This window comes from Rhagoletis zephyria, unplaced genomic scaffold (genome assembly GCF_001687245.7).
Source record: "Rhagoletis zephyria isolate East Lansing unplaced genomic scaffold, Rhagoletis_zephyria_1.1 Rzeph_scaffold_02702, whole genome shotgun sequence".
Taxonomy (NCBI): domain Eukaryota; kingdom Metazoa; phylum Arthropoda; class Insecta; order Diptera; family Tephritidae; genus Rhagoletis; species Rhagoletis zephyria.
In genome coordinates, this window is record NW_016159786.1 from 41184 (window position 1) to 67407 (window position 26224).

Here is a 26224-nt window from a genome sequence, read left to right on the forward strand (position 1 = left end):
GCAGTATCTGTCAATTAATCAAAGTTTAAACAATATATTTTTTTCGTGCGACCACTATGTCAGATATGTCATACGCGTTGGTATTTGCCTTCTCCCTGAAGGAGAAAAGTGCTATTATAAGCAGTGAGTACTGGCTGCGACGTTTCAAAAACAAACACAAGAAGAATTTGCGTGAATATTCGGTGTGACTCACCAAGAAAAATCATTACGATTGGAAGCCATTGGTATGGTCCAGAAAGCAAGTAATTGTATGCGTAACGAACTCAAACAAAGAGTTTGCACGGCTTGTCTCTGTTTCCCAAATACTCCTTCAATAGTAAATCAGTATGACAATCCAAAGCGGCACAGCGAACCCGTGTCAGGGAAAGTGGCCACTATGTACGTCGGCGCTCTCTGCAGACAACAACTGATGAGATTGAAGGGAGCGATTGCGGACGAACGGCCAAAATGGGCAACCAGACTAGAGTCATTGATATTACACCATCACGATGGTACTCGATGGGAAGTCCTAGCCCACCCACCCGCCTTATAGACCGGACTTTGCACCGTCAAACTACTTCTTGCTTCGGTCAATGCACAACGCCCCTGCGGCAGTACGCTTCACTTCAATTGTAGTTATCGAAAATTGGTTTGATACTTTGTCATGCGAAATCCACACATTGCCAGAAAAGTTGGGAAAATTTACTTGTATACAATTTTTTGATAGGGAAAGCATTCCATGGCTGTAAATTGTTATGGAAACGTATATTCAACGTATATCAAACGTATATGGAAACGTATTCTCATGTCAAGAAAAAACTCACCATAAAGACAACTGTCATGATAATCACAATTTCTACAGTGGGAATGTACCATTATGTTCACTATGAACTGTATTTATTTACGCAAGCAAAAGGTATTACACATTAATACGAAAATATCGAACAGCGGTTCTTGCTGCAGGAAATTTTTAGTTGGTGTGGTGAAAAAATAACTGCCATTCCTGACATGACTTCGAATAGCATCGCAAAAAAACTTAATAGCAACTCGTTTTGCAAAAAAATCCCTCTACGTTTTTGGGAATGTTACTGATCCGCTATATAAATTGCTGCTCTCTCTTCCCCTCCCCAGCTACACTCTACAACTCACTCTCACCACTCACATTATTCCCAAACGCTCACCGTCCGCCCACTGCGCGCATCGTTCCCACAATTCTGCGCTAACACTCATATTCGAGTATGAATGGCTTACGCTCGCTGGCATATGACGGTGATATTAATGGATTAGCGCTATCCGCTTTAGCTGCATCAGCCGCTATCGCAACCGAATTTGTACCGCTTCCTTTATTGCCGTAATGCATTTGCGCGAGCAATGCGTAGTTATTACTAGCGACCGCAGAAGCATTTGCGGTCAGCGCATATCGATGATTAGTCGACGAAGAGGATGAGGATGAAGATGCGGATGCCGATGCCGATGCCGAAGCTGTTGATGAGGCGTAGGTGGGGTGTGCGCTATCGGATATTCCGCTGCCACCACCACCACCTGTGCCATAATAGTTGAGCGCGTTAATGAGTGGCACAGTGCTGCTACTACCGCCGCTTGACGGCGAGGTGGGATAATGCGCCGCCGTCTGTGCGCGCGTGTGTGCGTTTGCGAGCAATTGTTGACGTTGTTGGTATACGCCAGCGCTGTTGTTGCTACTCGAAAGTTTTGTACTAACAGCATAATCAGGCTGCAGGGCAGCAATGGCCACCGGTGAAGCCAGCTCTGCGCCACCACTTGGAGTTTGTGCGCTACGCACTGCAATGAACGAGTCGAAATTGTCGGAGGATGAAGCGTTTGAGGCAGTTGAACTGCGACGCGTATGATAGGTGGCAAGTGGTGGTAGTTGCTGTTGTTGCGGTTGTATGTATTTCGTATGCGTATTTGCTGTATTGGTGGGCAGTAGCAATGGCTGTTGCTGGTTATAGGCGACCGGCTGTGAGACGGACGAATTGGACGAGGAAGAAGTCGATAGCGAGAGCGACGAACTGACGGAGTTTGTGGATTTTTGTTGTTGATGCTGTTTTTGTTGTTGTTGGTAATGTCGACGCATGTTGTCCAACATGTAACGATTATTCGCGCTGCTGGACAACGCCTCCATGTGATGCCCGGATTTTCCGCTATGTTTGCTACCCTCAATAAACAAGGCGGCGCTAGACGCAGCTGGTGCTGGTGTCAACTGAAGTTGTTGTTGGTGCTGCTGTCGGTCACGCTGCTGCTGTTGCAAATAAGCGCTTGCTCTTGCATTACCACTGGTTTGGTGTAGCAAATTTGTTGGTGTTGTTGCGGCTACTGGAAGGTGGCGCGCGGAAATCGTTGTTAGCGCAGCTGTGTAATTTTTTGTTGCGCCTTCATTGTAAACACGCGCCGCGTCAATGTTATCTTTGGTGCTTGTAGACATGTAGTGTGTGCTTGGTATGGCGAATTTCTCTCTCAATAAAGCTGCTTCTGCTGGCGAGGACTGGTATGCGGTGTTGAATTCGTCTGGCGCGATGTTTGTGCCTGTTGTTGTAGCCAGCAAATTTGCTGTAGCATCAACTCTCGATTGCGTTGTAGCTTTGAAGCGTTCGCTTGGTTCCCGTGCAAACGCCGCTGTTGTATCATGTTGTCTGCCTTTCACCGCTAAATTACCACTCAGAGGCGTGAGCGCTGGCAATTTATTTGTTGATGCTGGCAGTTTAATCCTATCAACATCCGCGCCACTCGTGCCGGCTTCCTCTGCTGCAATCACGTCTATGTCACCGCCAAAACCGTAAAATTGTCGCGCGTAATAAGCGGCGCGACTATTGTCGGAGGCCATATCTACTGCCTCCTTATTACGATCCGTATTCTTGTTTAAATGTTCGCCAAGTAGCAGCAATGCACTGTGGCGTAATTCAAATGCGCTTCCGCCCGCCTTCCTGCCGCGCGCTGTGCGCCTGAACGCGCTACGTGTAACGTAACCACCTTCAGCATCATCCTCGACACGTTCGTCATCATAGCCGATAGAGTTCGCTTTGCGCGTCTGGTGGCCACTCCTCGCGCGATAAAAATGTTCTAAGTAGCTTTCGTAATGAATATCCTTATCAGCGTCGCCCTCGCTCACCAACCCATTTGCTATGGCCGCGCCAATGCCATTTTCTTCCTCATCGTCGTCGTCATGCTCATCTAAATCGGCGTTGACATCAAAATACAAATCCCTTTGTCGTTGCTTCTGTTGCTGCTGCAAATGCTGATTGAGTGAACGATAGAAATGGCTTTCGGCTAAATTCTCATTATACCCCAGAAGGAAATTGCGCTCATCAGTGCTATCTAGATTTGGTGGATGTTGCTGTTGATACCAATCAGTCGTTGCGTTCGTCGTGCGCCGCTGCTTCGTTGACGCCAGCTGACGTTCGAGTTCTTGCTGAAAATCTGTGTCTTCCACTTCGTTGACAAGTATGCGTATGCCATCATCCATATTGGCGGCGCGTCTGTAATCAACCAGCAATGCCGCATCGCCACCAGCGCCCCCACCGCCACCTGCCTCACCGAACTCGCTGTCTTCATCAACCAAATCATCTTCGCTGCAGGTGTTGAAGAAGCCGCTAGCTGCCTCAATGCTGCCATGCCCAGCCTGCGCCGCCAGCAAGAGATCTGCCGAGCCTTCTAAATCGAGTTTGTTGAAGAAATACTGTGACATCTTTGGATGCTCGTAACGCAAGCCAGCGCTGCTACTTGCATCATCCATCAGTGAGGGTGTGATCGTCTCAGTTGCTCCAACTGAACTGGGCGTGGCCGGCTCGACTGCCAGCGTAGGCCCGCTGAAGACCGAGGCGTAGTCTGAGCTGCTGAGTGAGTCTGAGCAGCCGCGTCTTGCTATTGGCAGCGTGCCGACATTCTCGTAGTTGTTGGTGGTTGTTGCTAGCGCGGCAGCTCGCTGCTCGGTGATTGTCGTCTGTTTCTGTGCCGCCGAGAAACTACGCTTATGTGCGCGTCCCCCCTGCACCTTTGCATATTTTGGCAACTCGCCGCTTTGCTGCGTCTCGCCGCCATCCAACAGCTTTTGTCGCTGCAAGCGGCTGGCGCTCACACGTCCCACTGAATTTGCCGATTGCTTGGTGCTGCGTAGCTGTTGGTCGAAATTCTCCTCCAAATAGGCGTCCAAGTAATGTAGATTCTTCGAAAGATCTATTTCAGACTTGTAACTCTTGTAGATGGTGGCCTGTTGGCGACCATTGCTGCCATTAAGTGCGGCGCATTTGGATTCATAGCTGCTGATGCGCGCACGATCGCCTATAAAGCGAAAGCTGTCATCCTTGGCCAGCGTGCTGAAACCCCTGCTGGTGCCGGTGTGTTGATGGTGCCCAGCGGCTTGTTTGAAGTTGCGGCATTTATCGCGTAGCTTCTGCAGACCCTGACGCGTTTTCGCTTGCAAGCGTTCGAAATAGGAATGCTTTGTCGCGCCGCTAGCGCCACCTGGACTCACAAGCCCAACGCTGAGTTGCGCGCTTGAACTGACATCGAGCGCGCTATGTATGCTTTGCGTGCGATTTGGATAGCTTATTTTGAGCTTCTTCATTTGCGGTAGTGCGTTCAAATTTCCAACAGCATCAGAGGTGTTAGTTGTGATGGTGTGCGAAGTTGCCGGCAAACCGCTTGCTGACTTGTGTATCTTGCGCAGCGAGAGATTCTTGAAGACGAGTTTCGGTTTGAGTTTGTGCGATTTTGTTGCCTCCCTCAAAGTCATGGCAGCAGCGGTGCTAACAAAGTCTTGCCGCTCAAAGCGACTTACGGGTATGCCATTCAAGTAATGTTGACGCGCACTTATACCCGTTTGATAATTGACTGGCGCGCGCTTAGTGCTCGCTGCATCAATGCCAGCATCGCATAGACGCCGTATAGATCGCTCAGAGCGCTGACGCTTTTTCAATGATCTCTGTTGTTGTGAAGCGCTTGAGGCTGCGCGTAGACGCGCGTCCACGTTCAGCATAAGCACATCGTCGTCATGAAAGATGGAGAAGGGATTAGTGATGACGGTGCTGCTATCCGTTTCAGTGGTTGTGTCGGCAAATGCGCGTTCGGCGGCGACAGCGTCCAGCATAAAACCGCGTGAGCCATGGCCATCATTCGCAATGCTTGCATCGAGCAACTCTTCAAGACTACTCAAAGATTTAGGCTTACTTACTACACTAGGATGCTTACTATCTAATACAACTACAACACTACCATCTATTGCAGTCAGCTGTACAGCAGTTTCACCATGCTTTTGTGGCGCATTATACAGTGCGCCCCTACCCATGCGCGCCCGTCCGTTACCCATGCCGCCAAACATTGCGCGCGCAAAGCGCTCATGCACCACACTTGTCATACCCTCACTCTTCGGCGCCTGATTTTCGTTCGTCAGTTGCCAGCTAAATATATCTGTATCAGAGCGTGCTTTGCGTAAGCTGCGCTCGGCACACGCCTCAGCGCGCATCTCTTTCAGTGAGGTGGATTGCTTGCGAAAGCGGTAAAAAGGATTATTGATGCTCATCTTTTGCAACAATTCACTGCTACCCGCAAGCAGTTCATCGCAGGTGATGGCGGAATTTGTCGCCTCCACCCTTTGCTCAGTGCCCGCAAGCGTACGCAGTCTTTGTGGCAGACTGTCGAGCAGCGCTTTGGTGCGCAAACGACGCTGACTATGACGCAACTTTTGATGTGTGCGCGTATTGAGCAGCTTATCGTCGGTGATTGTGTGCGTATGCGGTTCGGTTATGTTTAAATGTAGCTGTTTACCGCTTGCGTTATATTTGTTATAGTCTATATTATTTGTCAGATTGTGTTCGGGCGTGTAATTGGAGTAGGCCTTACCGTTACCACTACCGTTACTACCATCACCGATGCTGGTGCTAGTGCTGTTACTTTTGCATTTATTTTTATTGTTGCTGCTGTCGCTAATCGACTCGTTGGTGCTTTTGCTATTCGTTTCATTTTGTTCATGTGGCGCGCTGCTACTCTGCGCTACTGTCATACTTGTTGCAGTTTTTGTTGTAGCAGTCTGTTGTTGTTGCTGTTGGCAGTGTTGCCTTATAGCGTTAGTTTTTGTGCTTGTTGCATGGGTTTTGGTTTTCTCCTTATTAGCGCTTTCGCTCAAGTCTTTATCTCTGTTCGCGTCAACGTTTTGACAGCCGCCTTTCAGTTTGGGTTTGCTGTTGCCTTTGGTCATAAATTTGTCACAATTGTCCACATCATTGTTATCATTGTCGGTGTTGTTGTCACTGTCTGTGTCATTGGCGGCGCTTTCGCTGCTGTCATTTGCATCGCTGTCCGCTACGTGTGCGTCCGGTTTGTTTACCGCGCCCGTGTCCGCTGCGCTCGCAATCACTTTCCCGTCTAGGTTCACGGCAGCTGCAGCATCAGGCGCGGCTGGGGTGGTTAATGTATTTGGCGTTGTGTTATTTGTTTGCAATGTAGTCTGATTGTTATTGTTATTCTTGTTATTATTATGTAAAGTGTTGTTGTTACTACTAACGCTACCTATATTATTTGTCATGGTTGTTGTTGTTGCTGTTGTGGCTGTAGCTATTGTTATTAAACTAATAGTTGTTGGAGTAGTAGTAGTTGTTGGTAATGTTATTGTAGTTGTTGGTGTAGTGGCATTCGTGGCATCATTACTACCATTATTTATATTATTATTATGATTCGCATGATTTATATTATTCATATTATTATTATTATTAATTGCCTGCTAGACCCTAGTTGGCGGCTGTAATATCATTGCAGCCATGCGTACCTTCATTGCTTCCGGTGATCCGTGTGCGGATTGCAAATGATGATGCGGTTGCTGTTGTTGGCCTTGTTGTTGTTGTTGTTGTTGGTGGTGGTGATGTTGCTGCTGTTGTTGTTGTTGTTGCTGCTGATGATGATGAAAGCCAGCTGGCGTGGTATAAATGGAATCACCCTGTGGCCCACTAGTACTGTCCGAACGTGATTTCAAATCCGCTTTTTCACTACAACGCCACAGCCACGTACGTGATGCGAAGACACACGAAAACGAAGACGTGAACGTATGAAAGAAAATAGAAAAGAAAGAGAATAAGAAGATTAAAAAAACGTTGATTAGTTTGGTTGCGAATTGTGTGCGTGTGTGTGTGTGTGTGTGTGTGTTGGTTAATGCAGTCAACCCTCAAGCCAAATGCGCGCAAATCGCAAGACTTGATGACAAAAACTTTAGCCGACAATTGGCAACACAATGAAATAAGGGGAAAAAATGTAATGGGGAAGAGCTTAAGAGCTTTTATTTAAGCTGCAGTGTGGTACGAAAAAATACGAAACAAGTAATTTGTAAACAAAAAGGCACAACCGACTTTAATGCTCATATACAATATAAGGAGTACCGTTATTTTCTTCGTGAGCCTTTCAGCGGAACTAAACCAAGTTAGTATGGGACCACCCCTGAAGTACTATCTTTCCGATAAAAAAAATATCGAAAACGGGTCATGTGGTCCTAAGTAAGAAAAACTTTAAAGAATGAACAATACATACAAATAATTCAATTGGACGGGATAGAACAAAGATGGTACTAAAGCGGTTATGGGCGCTGCCTTGCCCGCGGGCAAAGCTCTTTTAAGCTTTTTATACAATTTGTATAGGCGCGTTCTGAGTAAAAGCTCCCTCTGTCCATCGCTGTATTAGCGCATTTAAAAAAGAGCTCATAAATATTTCACGCTCACATACGCTCTTTATGCGTTTGACCGAGTTTTTGCTCTGATTTTTGCTCTATTCAGTGTGACCCTTCACCCTATACATATGTATGTAGGTAGGTGAATGCTTTTAATTTAGCGGCCGATATAGAGAAATAGAAACGAATTTTACGAAAAAACATCTTAAATTCGAAATGACGAATTCTTACTTTTCACCCATTTTATTTTCAATATCACGGCTATAACCAGTTCTTGAATTTGGAGGCTTACAATTAATTAGGCTACTTTCAAGGCTTGTTTTAAATTTATTTACATCATGGCTGTGGTGGTGTGTGGCGCGGATGCATGGACATCTGATGAAGCAGTTCTTGGAGTTTTTGAGAGAAAGATTCTGCGCAAGATTTATGGGCCTTTGCGCGTTCACAATGGCGAATGCCGCAGACGATATAACGATGAGCCGTCGTTCGTGTAGAATGTATAGAAACGCTCCAGCTCCGAAAGTATTCAACGCGGGTCGAGATGCTGATAACAGAGGAAGAGGAAGGCCTCCTCTGCGTTGGAAAGACCAGGTGGAGAAGGACTTGGCTTCATTTGGCATTTCCAATTGGCGTCAGTTGGCACAGAAAAATCGCTTAGGCGGTTTTAGCGCCAATAAAAAAGAAGAAGATGGAGGTGAGAATTGTTTCGGTTCCTTAATCCACAAATCCTCCAATGACCAACGCCAAATGATGCACTAAAACAAGAGTTCCCAATCTCTGCCAGTCTTCGGTTAAGACAGATATTTCACTGGGAGGATTGTACAGATCAAGGTGCTCCAGATATTCAAAGAAAGAAGGAGTCGGGATATAGTTCCTGCATTGCACGTAATAGTACTGACATCTTCAAAGGCGGCTCGAAATTGGACTTTAAAGTGAGAGAAGGAGTTTTTCACGAAATTCAGAAAAAAAAAAAAAAAATTTTTTTTTTATTCTACTAGAGTAATAAATATATTGCCTTATCAAAAATGGAATGTTTTTTTTATGAGTTTTAATTTTCTAACATTAGGGTGGTACATTAGCGTGGTATGAACTTACATTTGAAGGCTAAGTGTCACAACGGGGTGTTAGGGACAAGAAGATCGATAGAGCAAATTGTTTAGCCATAAAATACATACATACGTACATATCCGAGTGGTATTTTAAAAAATCTGCAACTCTTTTCCCGTCAAGCCTTGAAATATATTTACAAAAAACGTATTGTATGTACATCCTTTCATTAATCCGCCACTTGCATACTAACTTATCTATGTTTCCTGATTATCCAATTAAATATTGCAAGACATTTTATCTATTGTTAATCCTTAATAAACGTGCATTACTAAAAGAAATTTACCAATCTTAAAAAATATATAAAAAATAATTGCCATGTACACTGTGTTTGGAAATTACCCATTTAAATAATATATGTTTTGTTATCACAAAAGGTAAGCTCTGATCTAATTAGCAAACTAAGTCAAAAAGCTTCCAGACAACATGTTAACACAAAAAGTGTCAATAACAAAAGTGTCGCAACTATAGAAACCGAACAATGCAATATCTCAGAATAAATTGAATTGCAAATGAGTGTAACGGTTGTGGCGTAAATGACAAAAGTGTCTACATTGCCGAAATTTAACCTTAGGTCCTACATATGGATATACCTATGCAAGTATGTGTGTGTGTTCACCTGTATATATATACATGAGTTTGATTATTTACCAAAAGCAGATTGGTTACTATGTATGACCAAATAATCAGTTGTTGTTGTATTATATAGATTCGTAATAACAATTTTCGTAATGATTGTGTTCTGATTGAAATTCCAATAAGTTGAGCCTTACATAACAAGACCAGAGTTACATACTACCACACATACATACATATTAGGGTGGTCCTTAAAACAAATAAAAAAAGCTAAATTTTGTATGGGACAACCCTTTATTTTGTCCTGTGTAAAAAATAAAGACACACAAGAAAATTTCAAAATTTTAAACAAATCTTTAGGAGTCGCCGCTACCAGGGTTTAAAAACAAAAAAAAAATGTAATCGGAAAAATTCGACAAAATATTGACTTGAAATTATATAAATTTGATATATTATTGAAACTTATTCATATAAATACATAAACTTGCTGGTCCAAATCAAAACTTTGATCGAAATTTTGCGATTTAAAACAGTAAATTTTTTTTTTCAAATGGTGGCAGCGACTCCTATTTTTTTGTAAATTTCGAAATGTACTTGGATGCCTATATTTTGTGCGTAGAACAAAATAAAGGTGTACCCCATGATGCTAATGACCACCCTAATACATACCTAAATCTGTATCAAGTAATTTACAGATACACAGAGTTAAAGAGCATTTATTTATATGTCAAAATTTGTATGAGTACATAAATAATTCGGAAAGCATCATAATCAGTGTGCTAAATTCATTAGATTTGTTTGAAGTCGAAAATGGATTTTACCTTAGGTGATTGTGGCGTAGGATTTTGGTTCACATATGTACATACATATATCTACTTTTAAAACATACCTAAATATAAGCATTGTATGCCCAGGGATAATTGTAATGAATGGGAAATATTTTATTCTACATACGAGCATACTACATACATACATATGTATGTATGTAAATGTTTTGTTGGCATTGCATTCTTGACGCAGAAGAAATTTTGCAATCAATAAATATTCTCTAATATTTGCCAGAGGTTGAAAAGATACATTCACGTAGGTGACTGATTGCCATATAACCGCTTGAAGAAATTTGGCAAAATTAAGTAAATCACTTCAATCAATCCTAAATTGGATTACTAGCAGATGCGTAGTGAAAATCTGAAATGATTGAGGCTAAGTCGTGACAAATTTTGCTGTTTTTACTGAGGACTACTTTGCTATCTGGCAATTATGTCGATTGTTTTTATATAGCTCTTTCGAAAGCCTTCGATAGAGTTTAACAACAACAAACTTTCAGTTTTCCAACTCTGTGAAGTCTTGGTGTAGTATCAAGTTTGCAAAGGATACGAAGAAGCACGAATCGCTCGATAAGCGAGCCCTTTTCTCTACACTTACTGATGCCTTAAATGCATTACTGAAGCAGCAAGACTTTCACGAGTGTTTGGTCAAAGGCTGTTCGGTAACACTCAGTTAATCCACCGTCGAAAGAAATACTGTATTTCAATGTTTTAAAGTCGACACACCGCTTTATATACTAGCGCGCTGGCAGCTTGGCGCACCACAAAAATGGGGACAGAGACAGCCGAGTGAGCTGGCGATCAAAACGATAGTGGTAACAGTTAGATACACGGTGGAATCGTCCGAAAATTCCCGCTGACAGTTGGTTGACTATCCAGGGAACCTCGGTAATGATGAATCGTCTGCTTAGGGCCGCTAGATTCACTTGCTCAACTAGGCTGTCTGCCAAAGCGGTGATCAAACCACCACCACCAGCCCCTATTGCTGTCCACCTAAAAGCTTGAAGTGTCGCAAATAGATACAGGGAGCGTTTAGGCGAGATAAGAGGATAAGGCTTGTATACCAATGGCTCCCTCAACAAAATAGTCCATATTATAGTATCAGAATGGCGTTTTTCACCTAGGTGTAACTGTATTGCTGGTGGTACGAAACTTGGCTTCGCTTAGTACTATGAACTTACTTAGTTTTTTTAGTAGTACTTGGGTGTAGCCGAACAATAGACACTGCGACCTGGAGTATATTTGTCCTTTTAAAAAGAGACCCTAATCCAAAAATCTCAAGATACTTTCGGCTCCTAAATGAATCCTGAAAGCGACATGGTAGTTAAATAACTTATGTATTACAAAGTATTCGGTCATAGGAGCTTTTAAATAAAGTAAGTTTTGGCTGGCCAAGGCCGAACAATAACAAAGAATATGTTCCAAAGTGTTATTCTGGATTGGCACTGTAACCAATTTCGGACGAGTCCATTAAAGCACGCCACCTGTTTCTAAAGATCACACACATTCGGTACATCTGAAATAATAGTTGATTGTGACCAGTAAGCTGCCCAGTTTGGGAACAAAGGCAGGGAGCCCGTTTGCCCGTTCGCAAACTGCTATTATTAGTAGGAAGTTTCTACCAAAAAAGGCCTCTTAAGCTAGTGAATCAGAAATTTAGGCAATTTTTAACCGACTTCACAAAATGGAGAAGGCTATCAGTTTTTCGGAATTATTTATTTATTTTTATTTTTTTTTTATGTGTGTTACCACATAACTTTGGAACACGTTAACCGATTTCTATAATTGTTTTTAAAGCAAAGGTGTTACCTCATAGGTGGTCCCATATTAATTTGGTTTAAATACGATCATTGGATCATAAAGAAATTATCGATAATCTTAAAGTTTTATATGAGAATTAAAGTCACTTTTGTTTTTTGCTGTTGTTTTTTGCTTACTTGTTAATACCGGTATCTTCCCTGCATCACGCTACTTTTCCTATCCTGCATATTATAGTGAAAGAAAACTGAAAGGGCGTGCCTCGGGCTATTACCGTTTTGATACTAGAACTTTGTTTGAAATGTCAGTAGGGCTACTTTGGCCCTGAATGCCTCATGTTAGGTCCTAATGAAACAAAATAGTTTCGCAAAATTTGTAAAATAATTCTAAGTGTATTGCATAGATATATTTAAGTGGTCAAAGCAAAAATGGCACGATATGTACTTTGTTGTGAATATCTAATATTTTCTACTACAGTTTTTGGAGACCATATGAGTAGATTTTTGCAACGTGTTCATGCACATAACTATAACTACATACACACATTAGGGCATGTCATTTTTTTTGTCTAAGTTTCTAACAAAATATGAAAATTTTCACCGTTGCGCCATCTGGTGGAGGTTTTAAGAAAAAGCTAAGTGCAGAAATGGATTCCTCATACCAAAAGAGCTCTTACAGCATATTTTTATACAAAATTTAAGCACCTTTTTTTACGACCCTACAGCAAAATGCTAAGCAACCTATTTTCGCAATTTGGCAAAGTCCAAATTGATTTACCTCCTAGTTTCTGCGGCAAATTTGTTAAGAATTATACGTAGAATCCTACTGTGCTACATATGCGCGCATAGTTTAAAATAAATCTCCCATACAAATTGACCCGCCTTAACACACATATGTATAACAATTTATCCCAAAGCATTGTAGCTGTTGTGTAAACACTAAGTAAATTTCAAATTGCAGCTGTTGCAACAAAATGGCATAGCAGCAACGGATGAAAGGATGCGAGTGCACATGCAGCTATTCGCAAAAGCACAAACATATGTATATACAGGTGTATTTATAAAAAAAAAGTGTGTTACGCTGGAAGCTTACCTGTCTTTATCTGATGATTTATAGCCGGAACTACCTGTAAGCAGAAATAAAAATGTGAGCAAAAATGCCAAAAAACACAAGAAATATCAGAAACACACAAAATTAAAAGCGCAGAGAAGAGAGAAGGAAAATAAAACTGTTGAATTTTTTTTTGTCCAGTAAAATTTGCATAAAAATTCAATGCATTATGATAGGGAAATTACAAATTTACATGCAAATATATACATAAAGTAATTTGTACAAATCTTTTATAAAAAGTTGTAAAAATTTGTTGTTAGCTGTCAGTGGCTGGCTAGTGTTGCTGACATATCAGCAGACCCCGTCATACACACGACTGTGTCTACAAATTTTTCGTGCATCTTTTTCGATGGAATATGGAAATCACAACCAACCGTACAAGTATACTGATGAAGGTGGATCATTTTTGGAGCCAAAAATATACAACGCGATTCGAGTAGCTACGTGTGTTTTTGAGTTCCACCTACGTTTAGTACTTGTTGCGATAGCTTTGAAGTATTTTGGAGCATAGTATTGTGTCCAGTGCACTAAGAAGAGAATTTTTTGGTGAACAAACTGTGAGCTTAACTTCAAAAAATTCCTTAAAGATAGGAGATTCCGATTTTTTTTCCTCGTAAAGTGAAAAATTCCGTGGGCAAGGAAGAGGTATTTAGTCTAACCGCACAAGGGGAAATTTTCGTCTAATTTTCTTCAAAAATTTTTGGAAGAGTAAATGTTTTACCAAATGAATATTTTTTTTTTTTAATTCTTGGAACGGATTTTAGAAAAGTTTACCTAAGCCCGAATTAAAAAAAAAAAAATAAATATATTTTGTGGTGAAAATCTGTAAAATAAAGATTTTAAAGGTGGCAAACAGATTTTTGGGAACGTTGAATTCAATTCTTATGGTAGAATCGCGAAATTCAAAATGGCTAATTCAATAAGTGGCGGCAGCTTATCTCCAAAAATGCTTAAGATAAGAAAGCATCCGCCATTTTGGATCTGCCATATTTTAACAACTGTTTTGAATTTCAGTACTCTGTTATCAGAATCGAATTTAATGACCTCAAAAAAAAAAATGTGCCAACTTAAAAATCTGCAATTTGTCACAGGGAAAAATATTACTTTTACTTAGTTGGGGTTTTTTTTTTTAATTTTTCGAATTTTCCCATAGGCTGACAAAAATAATGGGGCATACTCATAGTCAAAGTAAAGTTTACTCTAAATTTAGCAGTATTTTGACATGTGCAAGAAACTGCAACTCACTTTAGAGTCGACTTTATGTCGACTATGAACATACCCCAATGATTTTTTTTATTCGGGCTTGGACCCACATTTCTAAAATCCAATTAAAAAAAAAAAAAAAATTATACGGAAAGGTCAAAAATTTTTGATGTTTTGGCCAGATATGGGACTGATTCGCTCTGGTTATGTAGACGAACGAATGTCGTGGGAACGTGAGAAAGGAGCTAAATATTAAAGTACATACGCAGGCGAGAAGCTGACAAGGTGCAGGCATCAACTCTTATGCAGGATATGGTCGGAAGAGCGCATGCCTGACGACACTGAAACCAATCCTCAAGAAGATTGCCACTCTTACATGCGCCTTCTTTATATGGTTTAGAAGGTCTTATCGAGCGTGCAAGGCTACAGCCTATTGTCAGCGAACAGATTAGACCGTATTAGTGTGGCTTTAGTTATGGAAAATTCACCATAGCCCAGGTATTCACCATACGAAAAAGACCCGCAAGAAGTAGATCGCCACTCACCATTTATTTTTTGAGTTTCAAGGTCGCTTTTGATAGTACGAGCAGGAACTGCCTATACGGCTCGAGGTCTAAATAAGTTGGTATCCCCGCGAAACTAATACGGCTGTGTATAACGGCGTAGATGACATCGATATCATCGGCCTTAACCGACGCAATGTCTATTCTGCCTTCTCCAAGTATAAGTTATAGCTTCGAAAAGTTGATGACAATGTTTTCTGGGAAACCATTATTGACACCGATCATATCAGCCTCGAAATCCAATGCAGAACCCCACTTGCACCAAGTGATATGTCGCACTGAGTTGCAAAATTAGAGGTAAAGTCTCTACCATCGTACCAAACTACACCGCATAAATTACTCATCGTGTCCTACCAGCACGGACAGAAGCATTGACAATGACATCTGAAGAGGGGACCCTTGGAACAATCAAAGAAATGATGATCTTTACACGTTGACGCTGGCGAGTACTGATGACAATAGAACAACAAGTTGTAAGATGGCATGGATATAAAGAATTAAAATTTAGCGGCTTTGCAGCCTCAGTCATGCGGTATTAAACGCAGAACCCAGTGGTGGTAGCATAAGAAGAGGAAAGCCTTCTCTGCCATTTCCAATTGACATCAGTTACCATAGAAGAGAAACGACTACCGAATATGACTAAGCCAAAATCGCTTAGGCGTCAGACTGCGTCAGACAAGCACCATCTAATTAATTAGCTTAGTCATGAATAAAACATCAATAATATGCCGACGACTGTGTTGGTGACTTTGTAAACTTCAAGTGATTTTGACTTTCAACGAGATCTGTCAAAATATTCATTAGTAAGAATTGAATCTTTGGCAATAAAATCACAGCTAAGTCCTTGGCCAAAAACGGTTTGTACTTAGGTATATCTACTCAAGGACGAATGAACTATAAAACAAAAAGAATAATCCCAAGCCAATCGTCTCGCATTATCCAATTTTTTAGTTATGCTGTTCATCCAGAGTAAGGGCGCCATGTTTGTACTTGATACATGGTATGAACGATTATTGTCTTAGGCAAAGAGCTTCGGTTAACTCTTTAGTTTGGTTGTATACGAGTGCCTTAATGAGCTTGAGATTACTTACGGAACTCTCATCCCGGAAACATATGAATCTACCTAATACTTAGGATAAAATACTTGTGGAGCTTCCCAGATCTCATACTCTGCCGATTGTTCGATATAAGCATCCGGCAATGGAATCAATGACTTGTGTACAAAATTTCTCACTTATTCATTGGACGAAGCCTAACCTTCTCCTCGGCGAAATCAACAGCGACTCCTTTACCACCTGCACAAACGGTACATAACCCGAAAATTCTTGGGGTTATCTTTTATATTTGCCCTCCTTCTCCTCGCACTCAACAGCAATTGTCACAGAGCCGCACAGCTACGATAGAATGCCTTCTAATGTCGCCTGAACAGCGCCTGCATAGTGAGGACCCAATGCTTCCAGACAGCACAACCTATGTATATAATGCTAAGCAAGGAGCATCCAAGCAGACACTTGCTAAAGGCAGAGTTTCCTCGTCATTACTTGCAGTGATTCTCGCCACATAAATGCCCCAGCTGCCATGGAAAACTTGCGCTACTCTGGGCCAGTAAGGTCTGGACATCTGGTCACATAAACCCACTCAGCTAACATCAATTTTGGTACAAGTTTCCTAGGCCTAACGTTAGTCGAGTTTGATGAAAAACAGTGGTCTAACCAACTTAGGCTGGGTTTACCAGTGCCGCCATAATATCAAAAATAAAAACTTATGGAATTCAACCAAACTTATTACGTCCTTAATGATATGCTCATTCTTAAAGAGTTTTTAAATGGAATGGAATCTCTACTTCCATTTACACTTTTTCCCTTTATACATAGCACCTACTCGTCTTGCCTTGCTTTTGTTTTGCTTCCACGCACTGCAGCTACGCACATTTTTGAGGGTAAATTAAATTTGACAGACGCACCAACGTGCAACTGACATAAGTTGTATGAGCACATCCGCCAGGTATAGATCAGCGCATTTGGTATGTAGTTATTTGCGCAACACACACGTAAACTTTTTTCTTTTTTCCACACATTCACGCGCACGTACTTGATATGTTTGTGTTGCGATTGTGACTTCCTTAGCAGTACCGTTTTTGCCAAATTGACAGCATGATTGACAGTTAAGGAATTAGTGTTGCCACTTCGATTGATATGGCACACGTGGGACGAATGCAGTGTTGGATTGTTGCGTAAGCTGAATAAGAAAGCATGTAGTGGTTCTAAAAATATAAATTTTTATAAGACGCCTCAAAGTAGGCAAACGTCCGATTGGATACCTGACATTGTGGCACACGAAAGGTTTTACGCCAAAAGAATGCAAAAAAAAATTTAATAATATCGCGCTTTTTTCAAACATTTTTATTTATTTTCAATACTAATGCGTAAGTGACTTTCAACCAAATAAACCTTAATATATTTTAGCAAAGTGTCCAAAGTATAAAACTATACGTATTATACACTGGTGGCAGAAATAATAGACTTGCCTTGTTTTAACCAGTTTTGGTTAGGTATTTGAACCTGGTGACTAAGTGGTCAGTGAATCACGGACTTGCCTATAAATCATAGTATGGCGGACCTCGTCTTATTCACTAGGAAGTATAATATATCCTCCGCGAATGAAGGATGCATTAGGGCTTCTATACAGCTTTGAGGTTAAAGAATACTACACCAATTTTCCATTACAAATAGCCGCAATGGAGGACGAAGTCGATTGGATGTACGACTACGCGACGTCGGTAAGGAAGGAAGACACCTACTCTCATAGCCAATTGACCATCAGAAATTTGAGCTCGTCCGCGGTTTGTTCAAAGCTAGTAAGTAAGCTAGTCGCGTCTTGGTATTTCCTTGTTACAGTTTTATGGATATCAGGACATGGTGTTACTACTGAAAACTGCGCTGCAGGAAAAGGCACGCTCAAGGCGGTCTAAAAAGCACAAGAGGGTGAGGGTGTAACCTTTGCTAAAATGCGCACTGCTCTTGGACAGATGGGACTCATGTCAGATCAGCGGATGCTGGAATGGTGTGCGAAAGCAACTACACGGTTTCTCAAACCGCAGGTGTCAAAGCACCTTCTTAGATTGACAAAGCCGCAATTCTCAATTATGGTGGAAGTATTAATATGACACGAGATGCTTACTGCGGCAAAGTTAACTCAGCACTTTCTCTTAAGCTGCACAGCTTTGGCGAGGTTGATTGGTTTAAGTAAATTGTCACGCTGGTGACAAGCAATTGGCGGGTTTCGTATAGAAAGTGTTCGATTGTCCCTTTTGAGCCCGGATCATCGCAACTGCGCCAGTACCTATTGTAGGGCAATCCAATCTTTTCGGCATGTACTCCAAAGCTCAGAGCCCTGTGCATACTGCAGCAAATTTGTAGGTATCATTTTTGCTCATTTCTAAGAGAGCTTTGGTTTTAAGTGGGTCTTAGGCCGTCGAGAACTGCCGGGAAATTCCATAGGATCCTGTATAGCTCTACCTCTGCTTGGCCTCCGATTGATACATTTCGATAATTTTCGCTTTGATCTCCTTGAGCGAGACGCCATGTCCATCGCGTGGTACATATTCAGTGCGGAACCGACACTTGCTATTTCGTCCGCTGCCTCGTTACCGTAAATGTCGCTATGCTCCGGGACCTATAGTAGTGTAATTTCGTATTAATGAGAAACACAGGCCAGCCCTATCCCACAGTAATCCACTAGTAGAGAACTAACAAGAGCCAGAAGGGAGTACCTGGATGGCCGCTTGACTATCCGAGAAGATATTCACCTGCGTTATCGCGGCAAAAATTTTCTTTGATGTAACTTACTGCCTTCTGAATTGCAAACGTTTCGGCCTGGAAAACGTATGCATAGTCTGGTTGCTCAATGAAAAACCCTGCACCAACTCCGCATTACATCTTCGACCTGTCCGTAAAGACAGTTAACCCAGCAAAAAAGTAGTTCGAAACATTTTTTTGGGTTAATTTCGAGACTAGCTCGGAACTTTTTACGGCGCTAGTTCGACACTAGTTCAAGCCTTTTTCGCGTCTAGTTCGAGCTGATTTAGGGGCTAGTTCGGTATTAGTTGAGGATATTTTCTGGATCATTTAAGGATTTTTTGGGACCATTTCGGGTCTAGTTGGAGGCATGTTCAGGACACAGATATTTTCACGTCAAATTTCATGAATATCTGGTACTAACAGCTTTTTTCACTTTTACTACAAACCGTTTAATTTCGCTTCATATGAAAAACTTGTGTTCCATTCCTTTTTACTTGCTCAGTAACTTTTTAGCTTTTAAGAAGAAGAGAAATACTTCTTATTAGTAATTTTCTTCAAGTATTTTTAATTTTTCTAGCCTAATATGTATGTACATAAATGTATCAGTTTTCAGAAAAAGAGGACTTAGAAGCTTCTCACTAAAAGCTAGTGTTATGTACTTTTTAATATATGTCGCAAGCAGCAGATTTCCTTTACTCGTACATACATACATACATACTTTATCTACTGCTTCCATTCCAGAATTATTTTTATTAAATTCCTCTCACTTAAATATTCTATTTCTTTCATTCTTGCTCTTCTTCCATCATATTATTTGTATTCAATCTTCAATAAAAACAAAAGATTTTTAACAAGCTTTTTTTTATTTTTGCCTTCTTTCTGTATACATTTTGTTCTTCCTTTCACAATTTATCAGTTTCCTCATGTACCACACATGTCTTATCAAAGTCACATACACTCCACGCACACACACACACACACACACACTCATATACATTAACTCATACTGGTATATTTTACGTGCTTGTACAAACTTTCGCAAATCTTCTTCGTAATGAAATTTTCGGACTTCAGCAATGACATATTGCTAACAGAGAAAATTCAATTACATAAGCGGAAAGTAGATTTTTCTCTTAAATTTAAAAAATATTTGGCTACTAAAGAGGGTGAGAATGTATTTCAGTACGTAAGTACCGGCAAAATGAAGGGAGTTTTAAAATGATTGAATGCAACCACAAAACTAGCACATGTGGGACTACATAAGTAACTAAGATTGATTTACTACCAAAATTTTCTTGAAAGCTAAGTAAATAATCTTTTGAGAAAAATGAAATCTTATTGACAACGCGGTTGTGAAACGCGCAGAAAGTAAGTTGAAGCTAAATTTCCTGAAAGAGTAGTTGAGAGGAAGCTCATAACTTTGGTGGAAGAGAGAGTGGAAATATTCAAAACAAAAAAATTAGTAGGGAAATTAAAGCAACACACAATGCTTCGAATGACATAGTATTTCAAAGAGCTTCGAGGTGTTTGCTTTCACTCTCACACACCCACATTCGGCTGTTAAAGGCGATATTTAGAACAAAGTAAAATAGTATAAGAAAGTAGCTTTGTGCATTGTGCTAAAATGAAGTAAGTAGTAGATAACAAGAGAAAATTAATTAAAAGTAAAAAATCTGAATATTAATCATTGAAAAGCCAATGACGTTGAACAAAGAATGATGATGCTTTGACAAGAAAATTTTTTGTCGGGCCAGTGCGGAGAAAAAATTGCAGACAATAATAAAAAACTCAAAAAGTCGGAAACCCAAAGAAATTAAACATCCACAGTTCTTAAAGGAAATATGCCCAACAAATTCCAACGCTCGTTCAAAACTTATTCCAATTTGCTCACGACTTGCAAAATCGAAACCCTTTTTTAGCTTGTATCAAATGAGTGCAAGATTAAAAAATTCGATATTCGAACCTTACCAAAATGGCGAATTTATTTAATCGTACTTTGTGGTGTTCAAATTCGGATAAAATATTCTATAAAAAATATTTTGGTCTATAAAAAAATCGATTTCGTCTTTATTTGCAAAAACAGCAACACTGCAATTTCTTCTCGCACACTAAATTTGCCATCACTGTGTGTGACACCACATTTGCGTTATACTAAGTTCAGATAGAAATTTAATAGAGCCAATTAACCTCTTAATTGAGTTACCGCTTTTTGGTATTCACATATAGTCAGCTGCTCGATTAGCTACAGTGATGGAAAAGTTGGTACAATCGATAACTTGTCCAATAGGGGCATAGAAATGTTGAAAAAGGGTGGTCAAAGTAACGTAACTGTAGTTGATTACACCAGGTATACACGGAATATTTTATTTTTTAAACGTCAGATCGAAAAACTCGGAGCAGAGGTTCTTTTCATAGCCAAAATTGTTTAATATGAGTCCAGAAGTTGATATGGGTATATCGAAGGGAAAGGTTGTCCTCTTATTTTCTTTAATATCGAGCTCAACAACATTTTAAAATTTTCATAAAAAAAAAAAAATTTTAAATTCGAAAAAATCGAATTTGCACCATTAAATTTCGAATCGCATGGAGGCGCAATGTTCAAAATTCAGAAAGAATCGAGATTCAACCCCCCAGTACCCAACCCTAGAATGAAGTTAAGCCTCTAGTAGGCCAATTTTTTTATGAGCTCAAAGCTTGAAGTAGTATCTAGTGATTTTGGCACGAGAAATCCGAAAATGATGTAAATTGTTTTTCTACAGAGCAGAAAAACGAAGACCGTTTGATAATGGCTAAATAATAATTTGCTTTAGTTAATCATTACATTAAAAAAAGTGTTATATTACTTTATATTCAGAGGAAATATATGTCGTGTTTTAAATGTTGTTATTGTTATGGAATACATAAAAACAATTATTGGTATTATAAAAGCAAGGATTCAATTGACAATTTGAGCATGAAATTTTATTTTCAGATTTGCATGATGGTAACTTGAATGCATTTTTAGTAGTTAATATATCAGATGAGGATGTTGAGGGTATTACTTCAAAATGTTGCAGATATCGAGATATTGATAGAGCTGCTAATGCCTGATGAATGTAATATATTGGTTGTGTAATCGGATCTTCACCAATTTTACTTAAACTAAGATCGACTGCTTTAGCCAAAAACACGTATGAAAATGGTTCTTAAAGCTGCAAGGCGCATCTATATATATCCTTTTCTTCTTTTATTCAATCGTTCAATGTTTCTACACCAAGTACAATGACTGAGTCACGCGGTTGTGGTTCCAGCGTCCATATTTGAACCGGACGCATACAAAAGCACACACCCTGTCGGAAATTTCGTAGTCGAATACTAAAGTAGCTAGCTGTCGGTACACTTACTATGGCTAACTTTTAATTGGTTTTTAAAGTCATGCACTGTTCAACCGAATAAATGTGAACGTGTAAAACTTTTTTCAGGGACCGCGAACGAAACTAAATGTCGTTCTAGTAGTTTTGTTTCCAAGAATCGAAATGACCACAAAACTGTGGGAATTATGTAAAAAAAAAAACCCTGCGAAACGTTCGCAAAGATGCGCACAATACTTGCGGGAACAATTCTAAGATCGCAAAATGGGAACAAAAGTCTACCGAAAGTTTTGGCAAAAAACAAAACGGAAACAAAGGCCTCAGGAACTTTCTGTCAGAGACGGAACGGGAATAAATGGAAACAAGAAAAACATTTTTCTCATTGCGTTCATTGGTTTGTAACGTTTGAATAATAAAATTAATCAAAAAAGAACTGAAAGATAAATTTAACGAAAAAATTAATACATGAACTTTTCTTGCACACAAAATAAATTTCTTTTTCCATAAATGGACCGTTATTCCTAATGATAAACGATCTGGAAGTTGAAATTGTCCAACTTTTTTCTGGCTTAGAATTAACAATCGTGATTCTCACAGCAACGATTTTTCATTCCAACACTCAGTCGCCTCTCTCATTCTTAAAGTTAAATTAAGTTCTCAAAAATTTTGTTTCAATTTTTTTCTCTGGCAGAACGTTCCTTAGACTTTTGTTCTTATTTGATCCTCCTTGAAAACGTTGTCGATATTTTTGTTCTTATTTTGTTTTCATTGGAAACGTTTCCGAAAGTTTCGTTCTCATTTATTTCGTTTCGTTTATTCGTGATATGCAAGACTATGTAGGGATTTTCATAACATATTTCGGAAATATTTCGGGATTTTCGAGATAATTTAAGAATTTCAGAATTTTATAGATTGTTTCGGGATTTTCGGGGCCATTTCTGGACTACCTCGGGACTTTTGGGTGAGGTGAGATCAAGTGAGTTGAGGTAAAATAAGTTGAGGTGAGTGCAAGGTAAGGTGTTACTTGCTTTAGTTTTTCTTCATCATAAAGTTTTTGGTTTGTAAGTACTAAATACCTTAACACTTTAGTGGGAATATTTTGGATCTCTAAGGCACCCGTGTACTTTAGATCAGAGTATTTAGTGTCTACTAATTACTTAAATACTTTTTACTCCAAATACTAAGTATTTCAGTAGTTAGTACCCAAATTGGTACATTAAATACAATCATTTTTAGGTCTGCATGCCCATCACTACTTTGAATAAATTGAATTTAAGTCTTCAGTAATTTGTGCAACGGGGAACTGAAATTCTTAATGCCAATATTAAAGCAACCGCCCATCCGCCCATCCGCTAAATTTGCACTTTAATTACTTCCTTGGACCAAGTAAACACATCGAATAGTTGCTGTCATCTTGTCACTACGTAGCGGTCGATGACTTGTAACAACAGCAGCTGCTGCAGTGGCCATCTTCTTGACGTGCGCGATAAGAGGAAAAACGAATTGACGTGGTCAGTGGACACAACGTCGCAACGACATCGAGCGGAAACGGAAACGGCGAATGGTGGAACGGCGTACGACGGCACACACAGCCGTTGGCGAAACGGAAGCGATGAGATGACAATAGCAAGCAACAGCAACAGCAGCAGCAGCAGCAGCAGCAGCAGCTGTGGAGATGACACAGGCCAAAGCAGCAACAGCAACTAAAGAAGGCAGCATTTAAAGAGTCTCGACACTCGCCGCTGTTATTGGGCTACAAGCTGTGGATAGCGAACAGCTGGACTTTGGGTGAACGCAGCGACAAAATTCGCATGCGCCGCCTGTGCGCTTGGCGAACAGTTTCATTTGAACGCCGCAGGCTTGGTTCTTTTATTTAATGCGACTGGAAAAGCATTAATGAAAATTTTATGGCACACAATATATTGTTCTGCCGTCTTTGTTGTGCGTTTTTTTGCTGCAAAATCATTTGTGTCTGTGTGTGTGTGCTTGGCTGTGTCTATGCGCATAAACAAAAGTGAGTGAAAAAAAAACTGCCAAAAAAAGGATTCACTGAAGTCTCTATGCCCACCTACTCCTCCTCCTCCTTCTCCTGCTGGAAAAGAAGTACGCGAAAAGTTAATTTTTACCTCGCTTCGTCCACCAATTTCCCCACACATTTTGGTTGCCTTTGCTGTTAAATATCATTATTTGCGTATTTTTTTTTTATTGTAATGTTGTTGCATGCACAGTTGTTTTTGTAATTAGCGCGACCATAGCCCACGGCAGCCAGTGAAAATGGCAGCCGGCTAAAGCAAGTTACCGTAAAAGTAGAGAGCGAGCAGCGGGGAGCGGGAAGTGTGCGCGCTTAAACCTGTATAACAGGATGAATAATTTGCTTTTGCTGTTCTTGTTGTTGTTGTTACTGTTATATGCAACTTAGCGCTGCTCTAATACTGCTCTCGTTGTTGTTCTTGTTGTTCTTGTTGCTGTTGTAGCTGTGCCACACTGTTGGCGGGCGATTCAACGCGCAAGTAATTAATAAACATTATTTGTGTTGTTAATTGTTTGTGTTGATGTTAATTTCGTTACTCGCATTTTGCGCTTTACGCTCATTTTTCCATTTCAACCGGATGCTTTATTTTTTTATTTTTTTTTTATATATTTTTTTTGTATCGTTTTTCCATCTCGCCTTTGTAAACCTTTCACATTCATTGCCATCACATTGCAACTTCTGAATTCCATTTCGAATGCTATTTTCACAACCATTTGCATTTGATTTCTCTCTTTTTCTTACTCGTTTGTTTGCTAACAGCTCGTAAAACAAAAACGAAAAAAAAGAAATTATAATTAACAAAAGTTGGATGAATGGTGGCAAGTAAGAACTTTCAATAAATGTTTGCCGGAAAACGTCGTCTCGTCGTGAAGTATGTACAAGTATATTCGCCAATTTAAATCTGAAAAGTGCCTTTTTATGGAAGCGTTCTGTGAAATTTAAGGTTGAATTACTTGAGTTGTTTACATAATTATAAAGAATTTGAATTTAATAATTTCTCGGAAAGACTTCAATATAAACAAGTGAATTACGCAAGTCACAGTTGAGTGAGAAGAGTGGGAGAAGGAGGTTAGATGTGGGAAATGTGGACTAAAATTCGAAAAATATGAAAATAAGCTAACATCAAATGACAGATGAAAACCCATATATAAAGTTGTAAATTGGTCCAAAATCACCAGGAAAAATGTCAACTTCTTTTGAATAAAATTGTTCAGGCCCTGTTGCTTAACCGGAAAAATAGTTGAAAGCCCCTACAAGTCAATAAAAACAACCTGGCTATAAGCGCACAATTTTCCAACCAGTCACAGAAGACAGGATTAAAAATGAATTACAAAAACGAAGATCGAAAAACGCTGATGACGTAGCAGGCTCTCCGAATTCTGAAACAACCAAAAGAATTGGTGCCATGATGCTAGATTGTGAAGATGAAAGTCAGGAGGATACATCCGTCATATGCAGCCTTGATGCAATTCCCAAAAAGGAATTATTGCGATGAAATAAAAAAAGAAATATAACTGAAAGACCTCTCAACTGGTACAGCGTCAATCGAAAAGAATTTACAATTTTGTCAAGTTTCAAGTTTTTCAAGTTTGTCGCCTCAGTTATTTAGTGGCGCAGGTTTGATTTACGACCCTTTAGGAAACAGGCGGTAACCCGAAAAGGCAGCAAAATTACTCTTTCTTAAATACAATTGAAGTACTCAATAAAAGCGTTATCAAAAATTTATAACTTTTCCATTTTTTATTTACCTAAATCCCCTAATGTAGTCACCAAAATTATTTCACAAAAATATTTGAGATCCGCATTCGCATTCGCATCCGCGGATGTCTAAAATTCCACATTCGCAACATCCCTAATATGTAGATAGAGCAGTTTTATAAAAAACTCATATATGAAAAATTTGTGGCATGGAAGATAGAGCATCGATTGAAATGATTTCCTTACTGTTTTATCTGACTACGAAAAGGAGTTATATAGAAGAAACTTGTATTTGAACAGTCAGCGGTATAAAAGATATGAAATTCATTTTTATTATTATTAGTGAGGTAGTCGCTTTGTTTCTCTCATCTCGCCATTTGACGTTCATAATAGAAAAACTCTTTCTGTGAATGCCGAAGTTGCAGGAATAGAGGGTAGGAACGAAATAATTTTAAGTAAATTTGGTAATTCATTCTTTTTTTTAATGTTGAAATTTTTGGTCTGTGGTTCTATTAATAAACTCAGTATGATTTTTTATTTTAAAGAAATTTTTTT

General features: G+C 39.9%; 2 protein-coding genes across 2 annotated transcripts in view; both read right to left on the reverse strand.

Annotated features, from left to right (window-relative positions):
- Positions 1-238: 238 nt before the first annotated feature.
- LOC108367492 (uncharacterized) lies at positions 239-6711 on the reverse strand. The gene has a single exon (XM_017622114.1). It carries the CDS (start codon positions 6686-6688, stop codon positions 1199-1201), a length of 5490 nt encoding a protein of 1829 aa, XP_017477603.1. The 5' UTR covers positions 6689-6711; the 3' UTR covers positions 239-1198.
- Positions 6712-26224, reverse strand: part of LOC108367493 (ell-associated factor Eaf-like) — a 21286-nt gene continuing 1773 nt past the window's right edge. Inside the window, exons 2-3 of the mRNA XM_017622115.1 lie at positions 13006-13039; positions 6712-6974 (exon numbers count right to left, since the gene is read on the reverse strand). Of these exons, the coding sequence (XP_017477604.1) occupies positions 6713-6974; positions 13006-13039 (296 nt within the window). The 3' untranslated portion in view covers position 6712. The remainder of the gene's footprint in view (positions 6975-13005; positions 13040-26224) is intronic.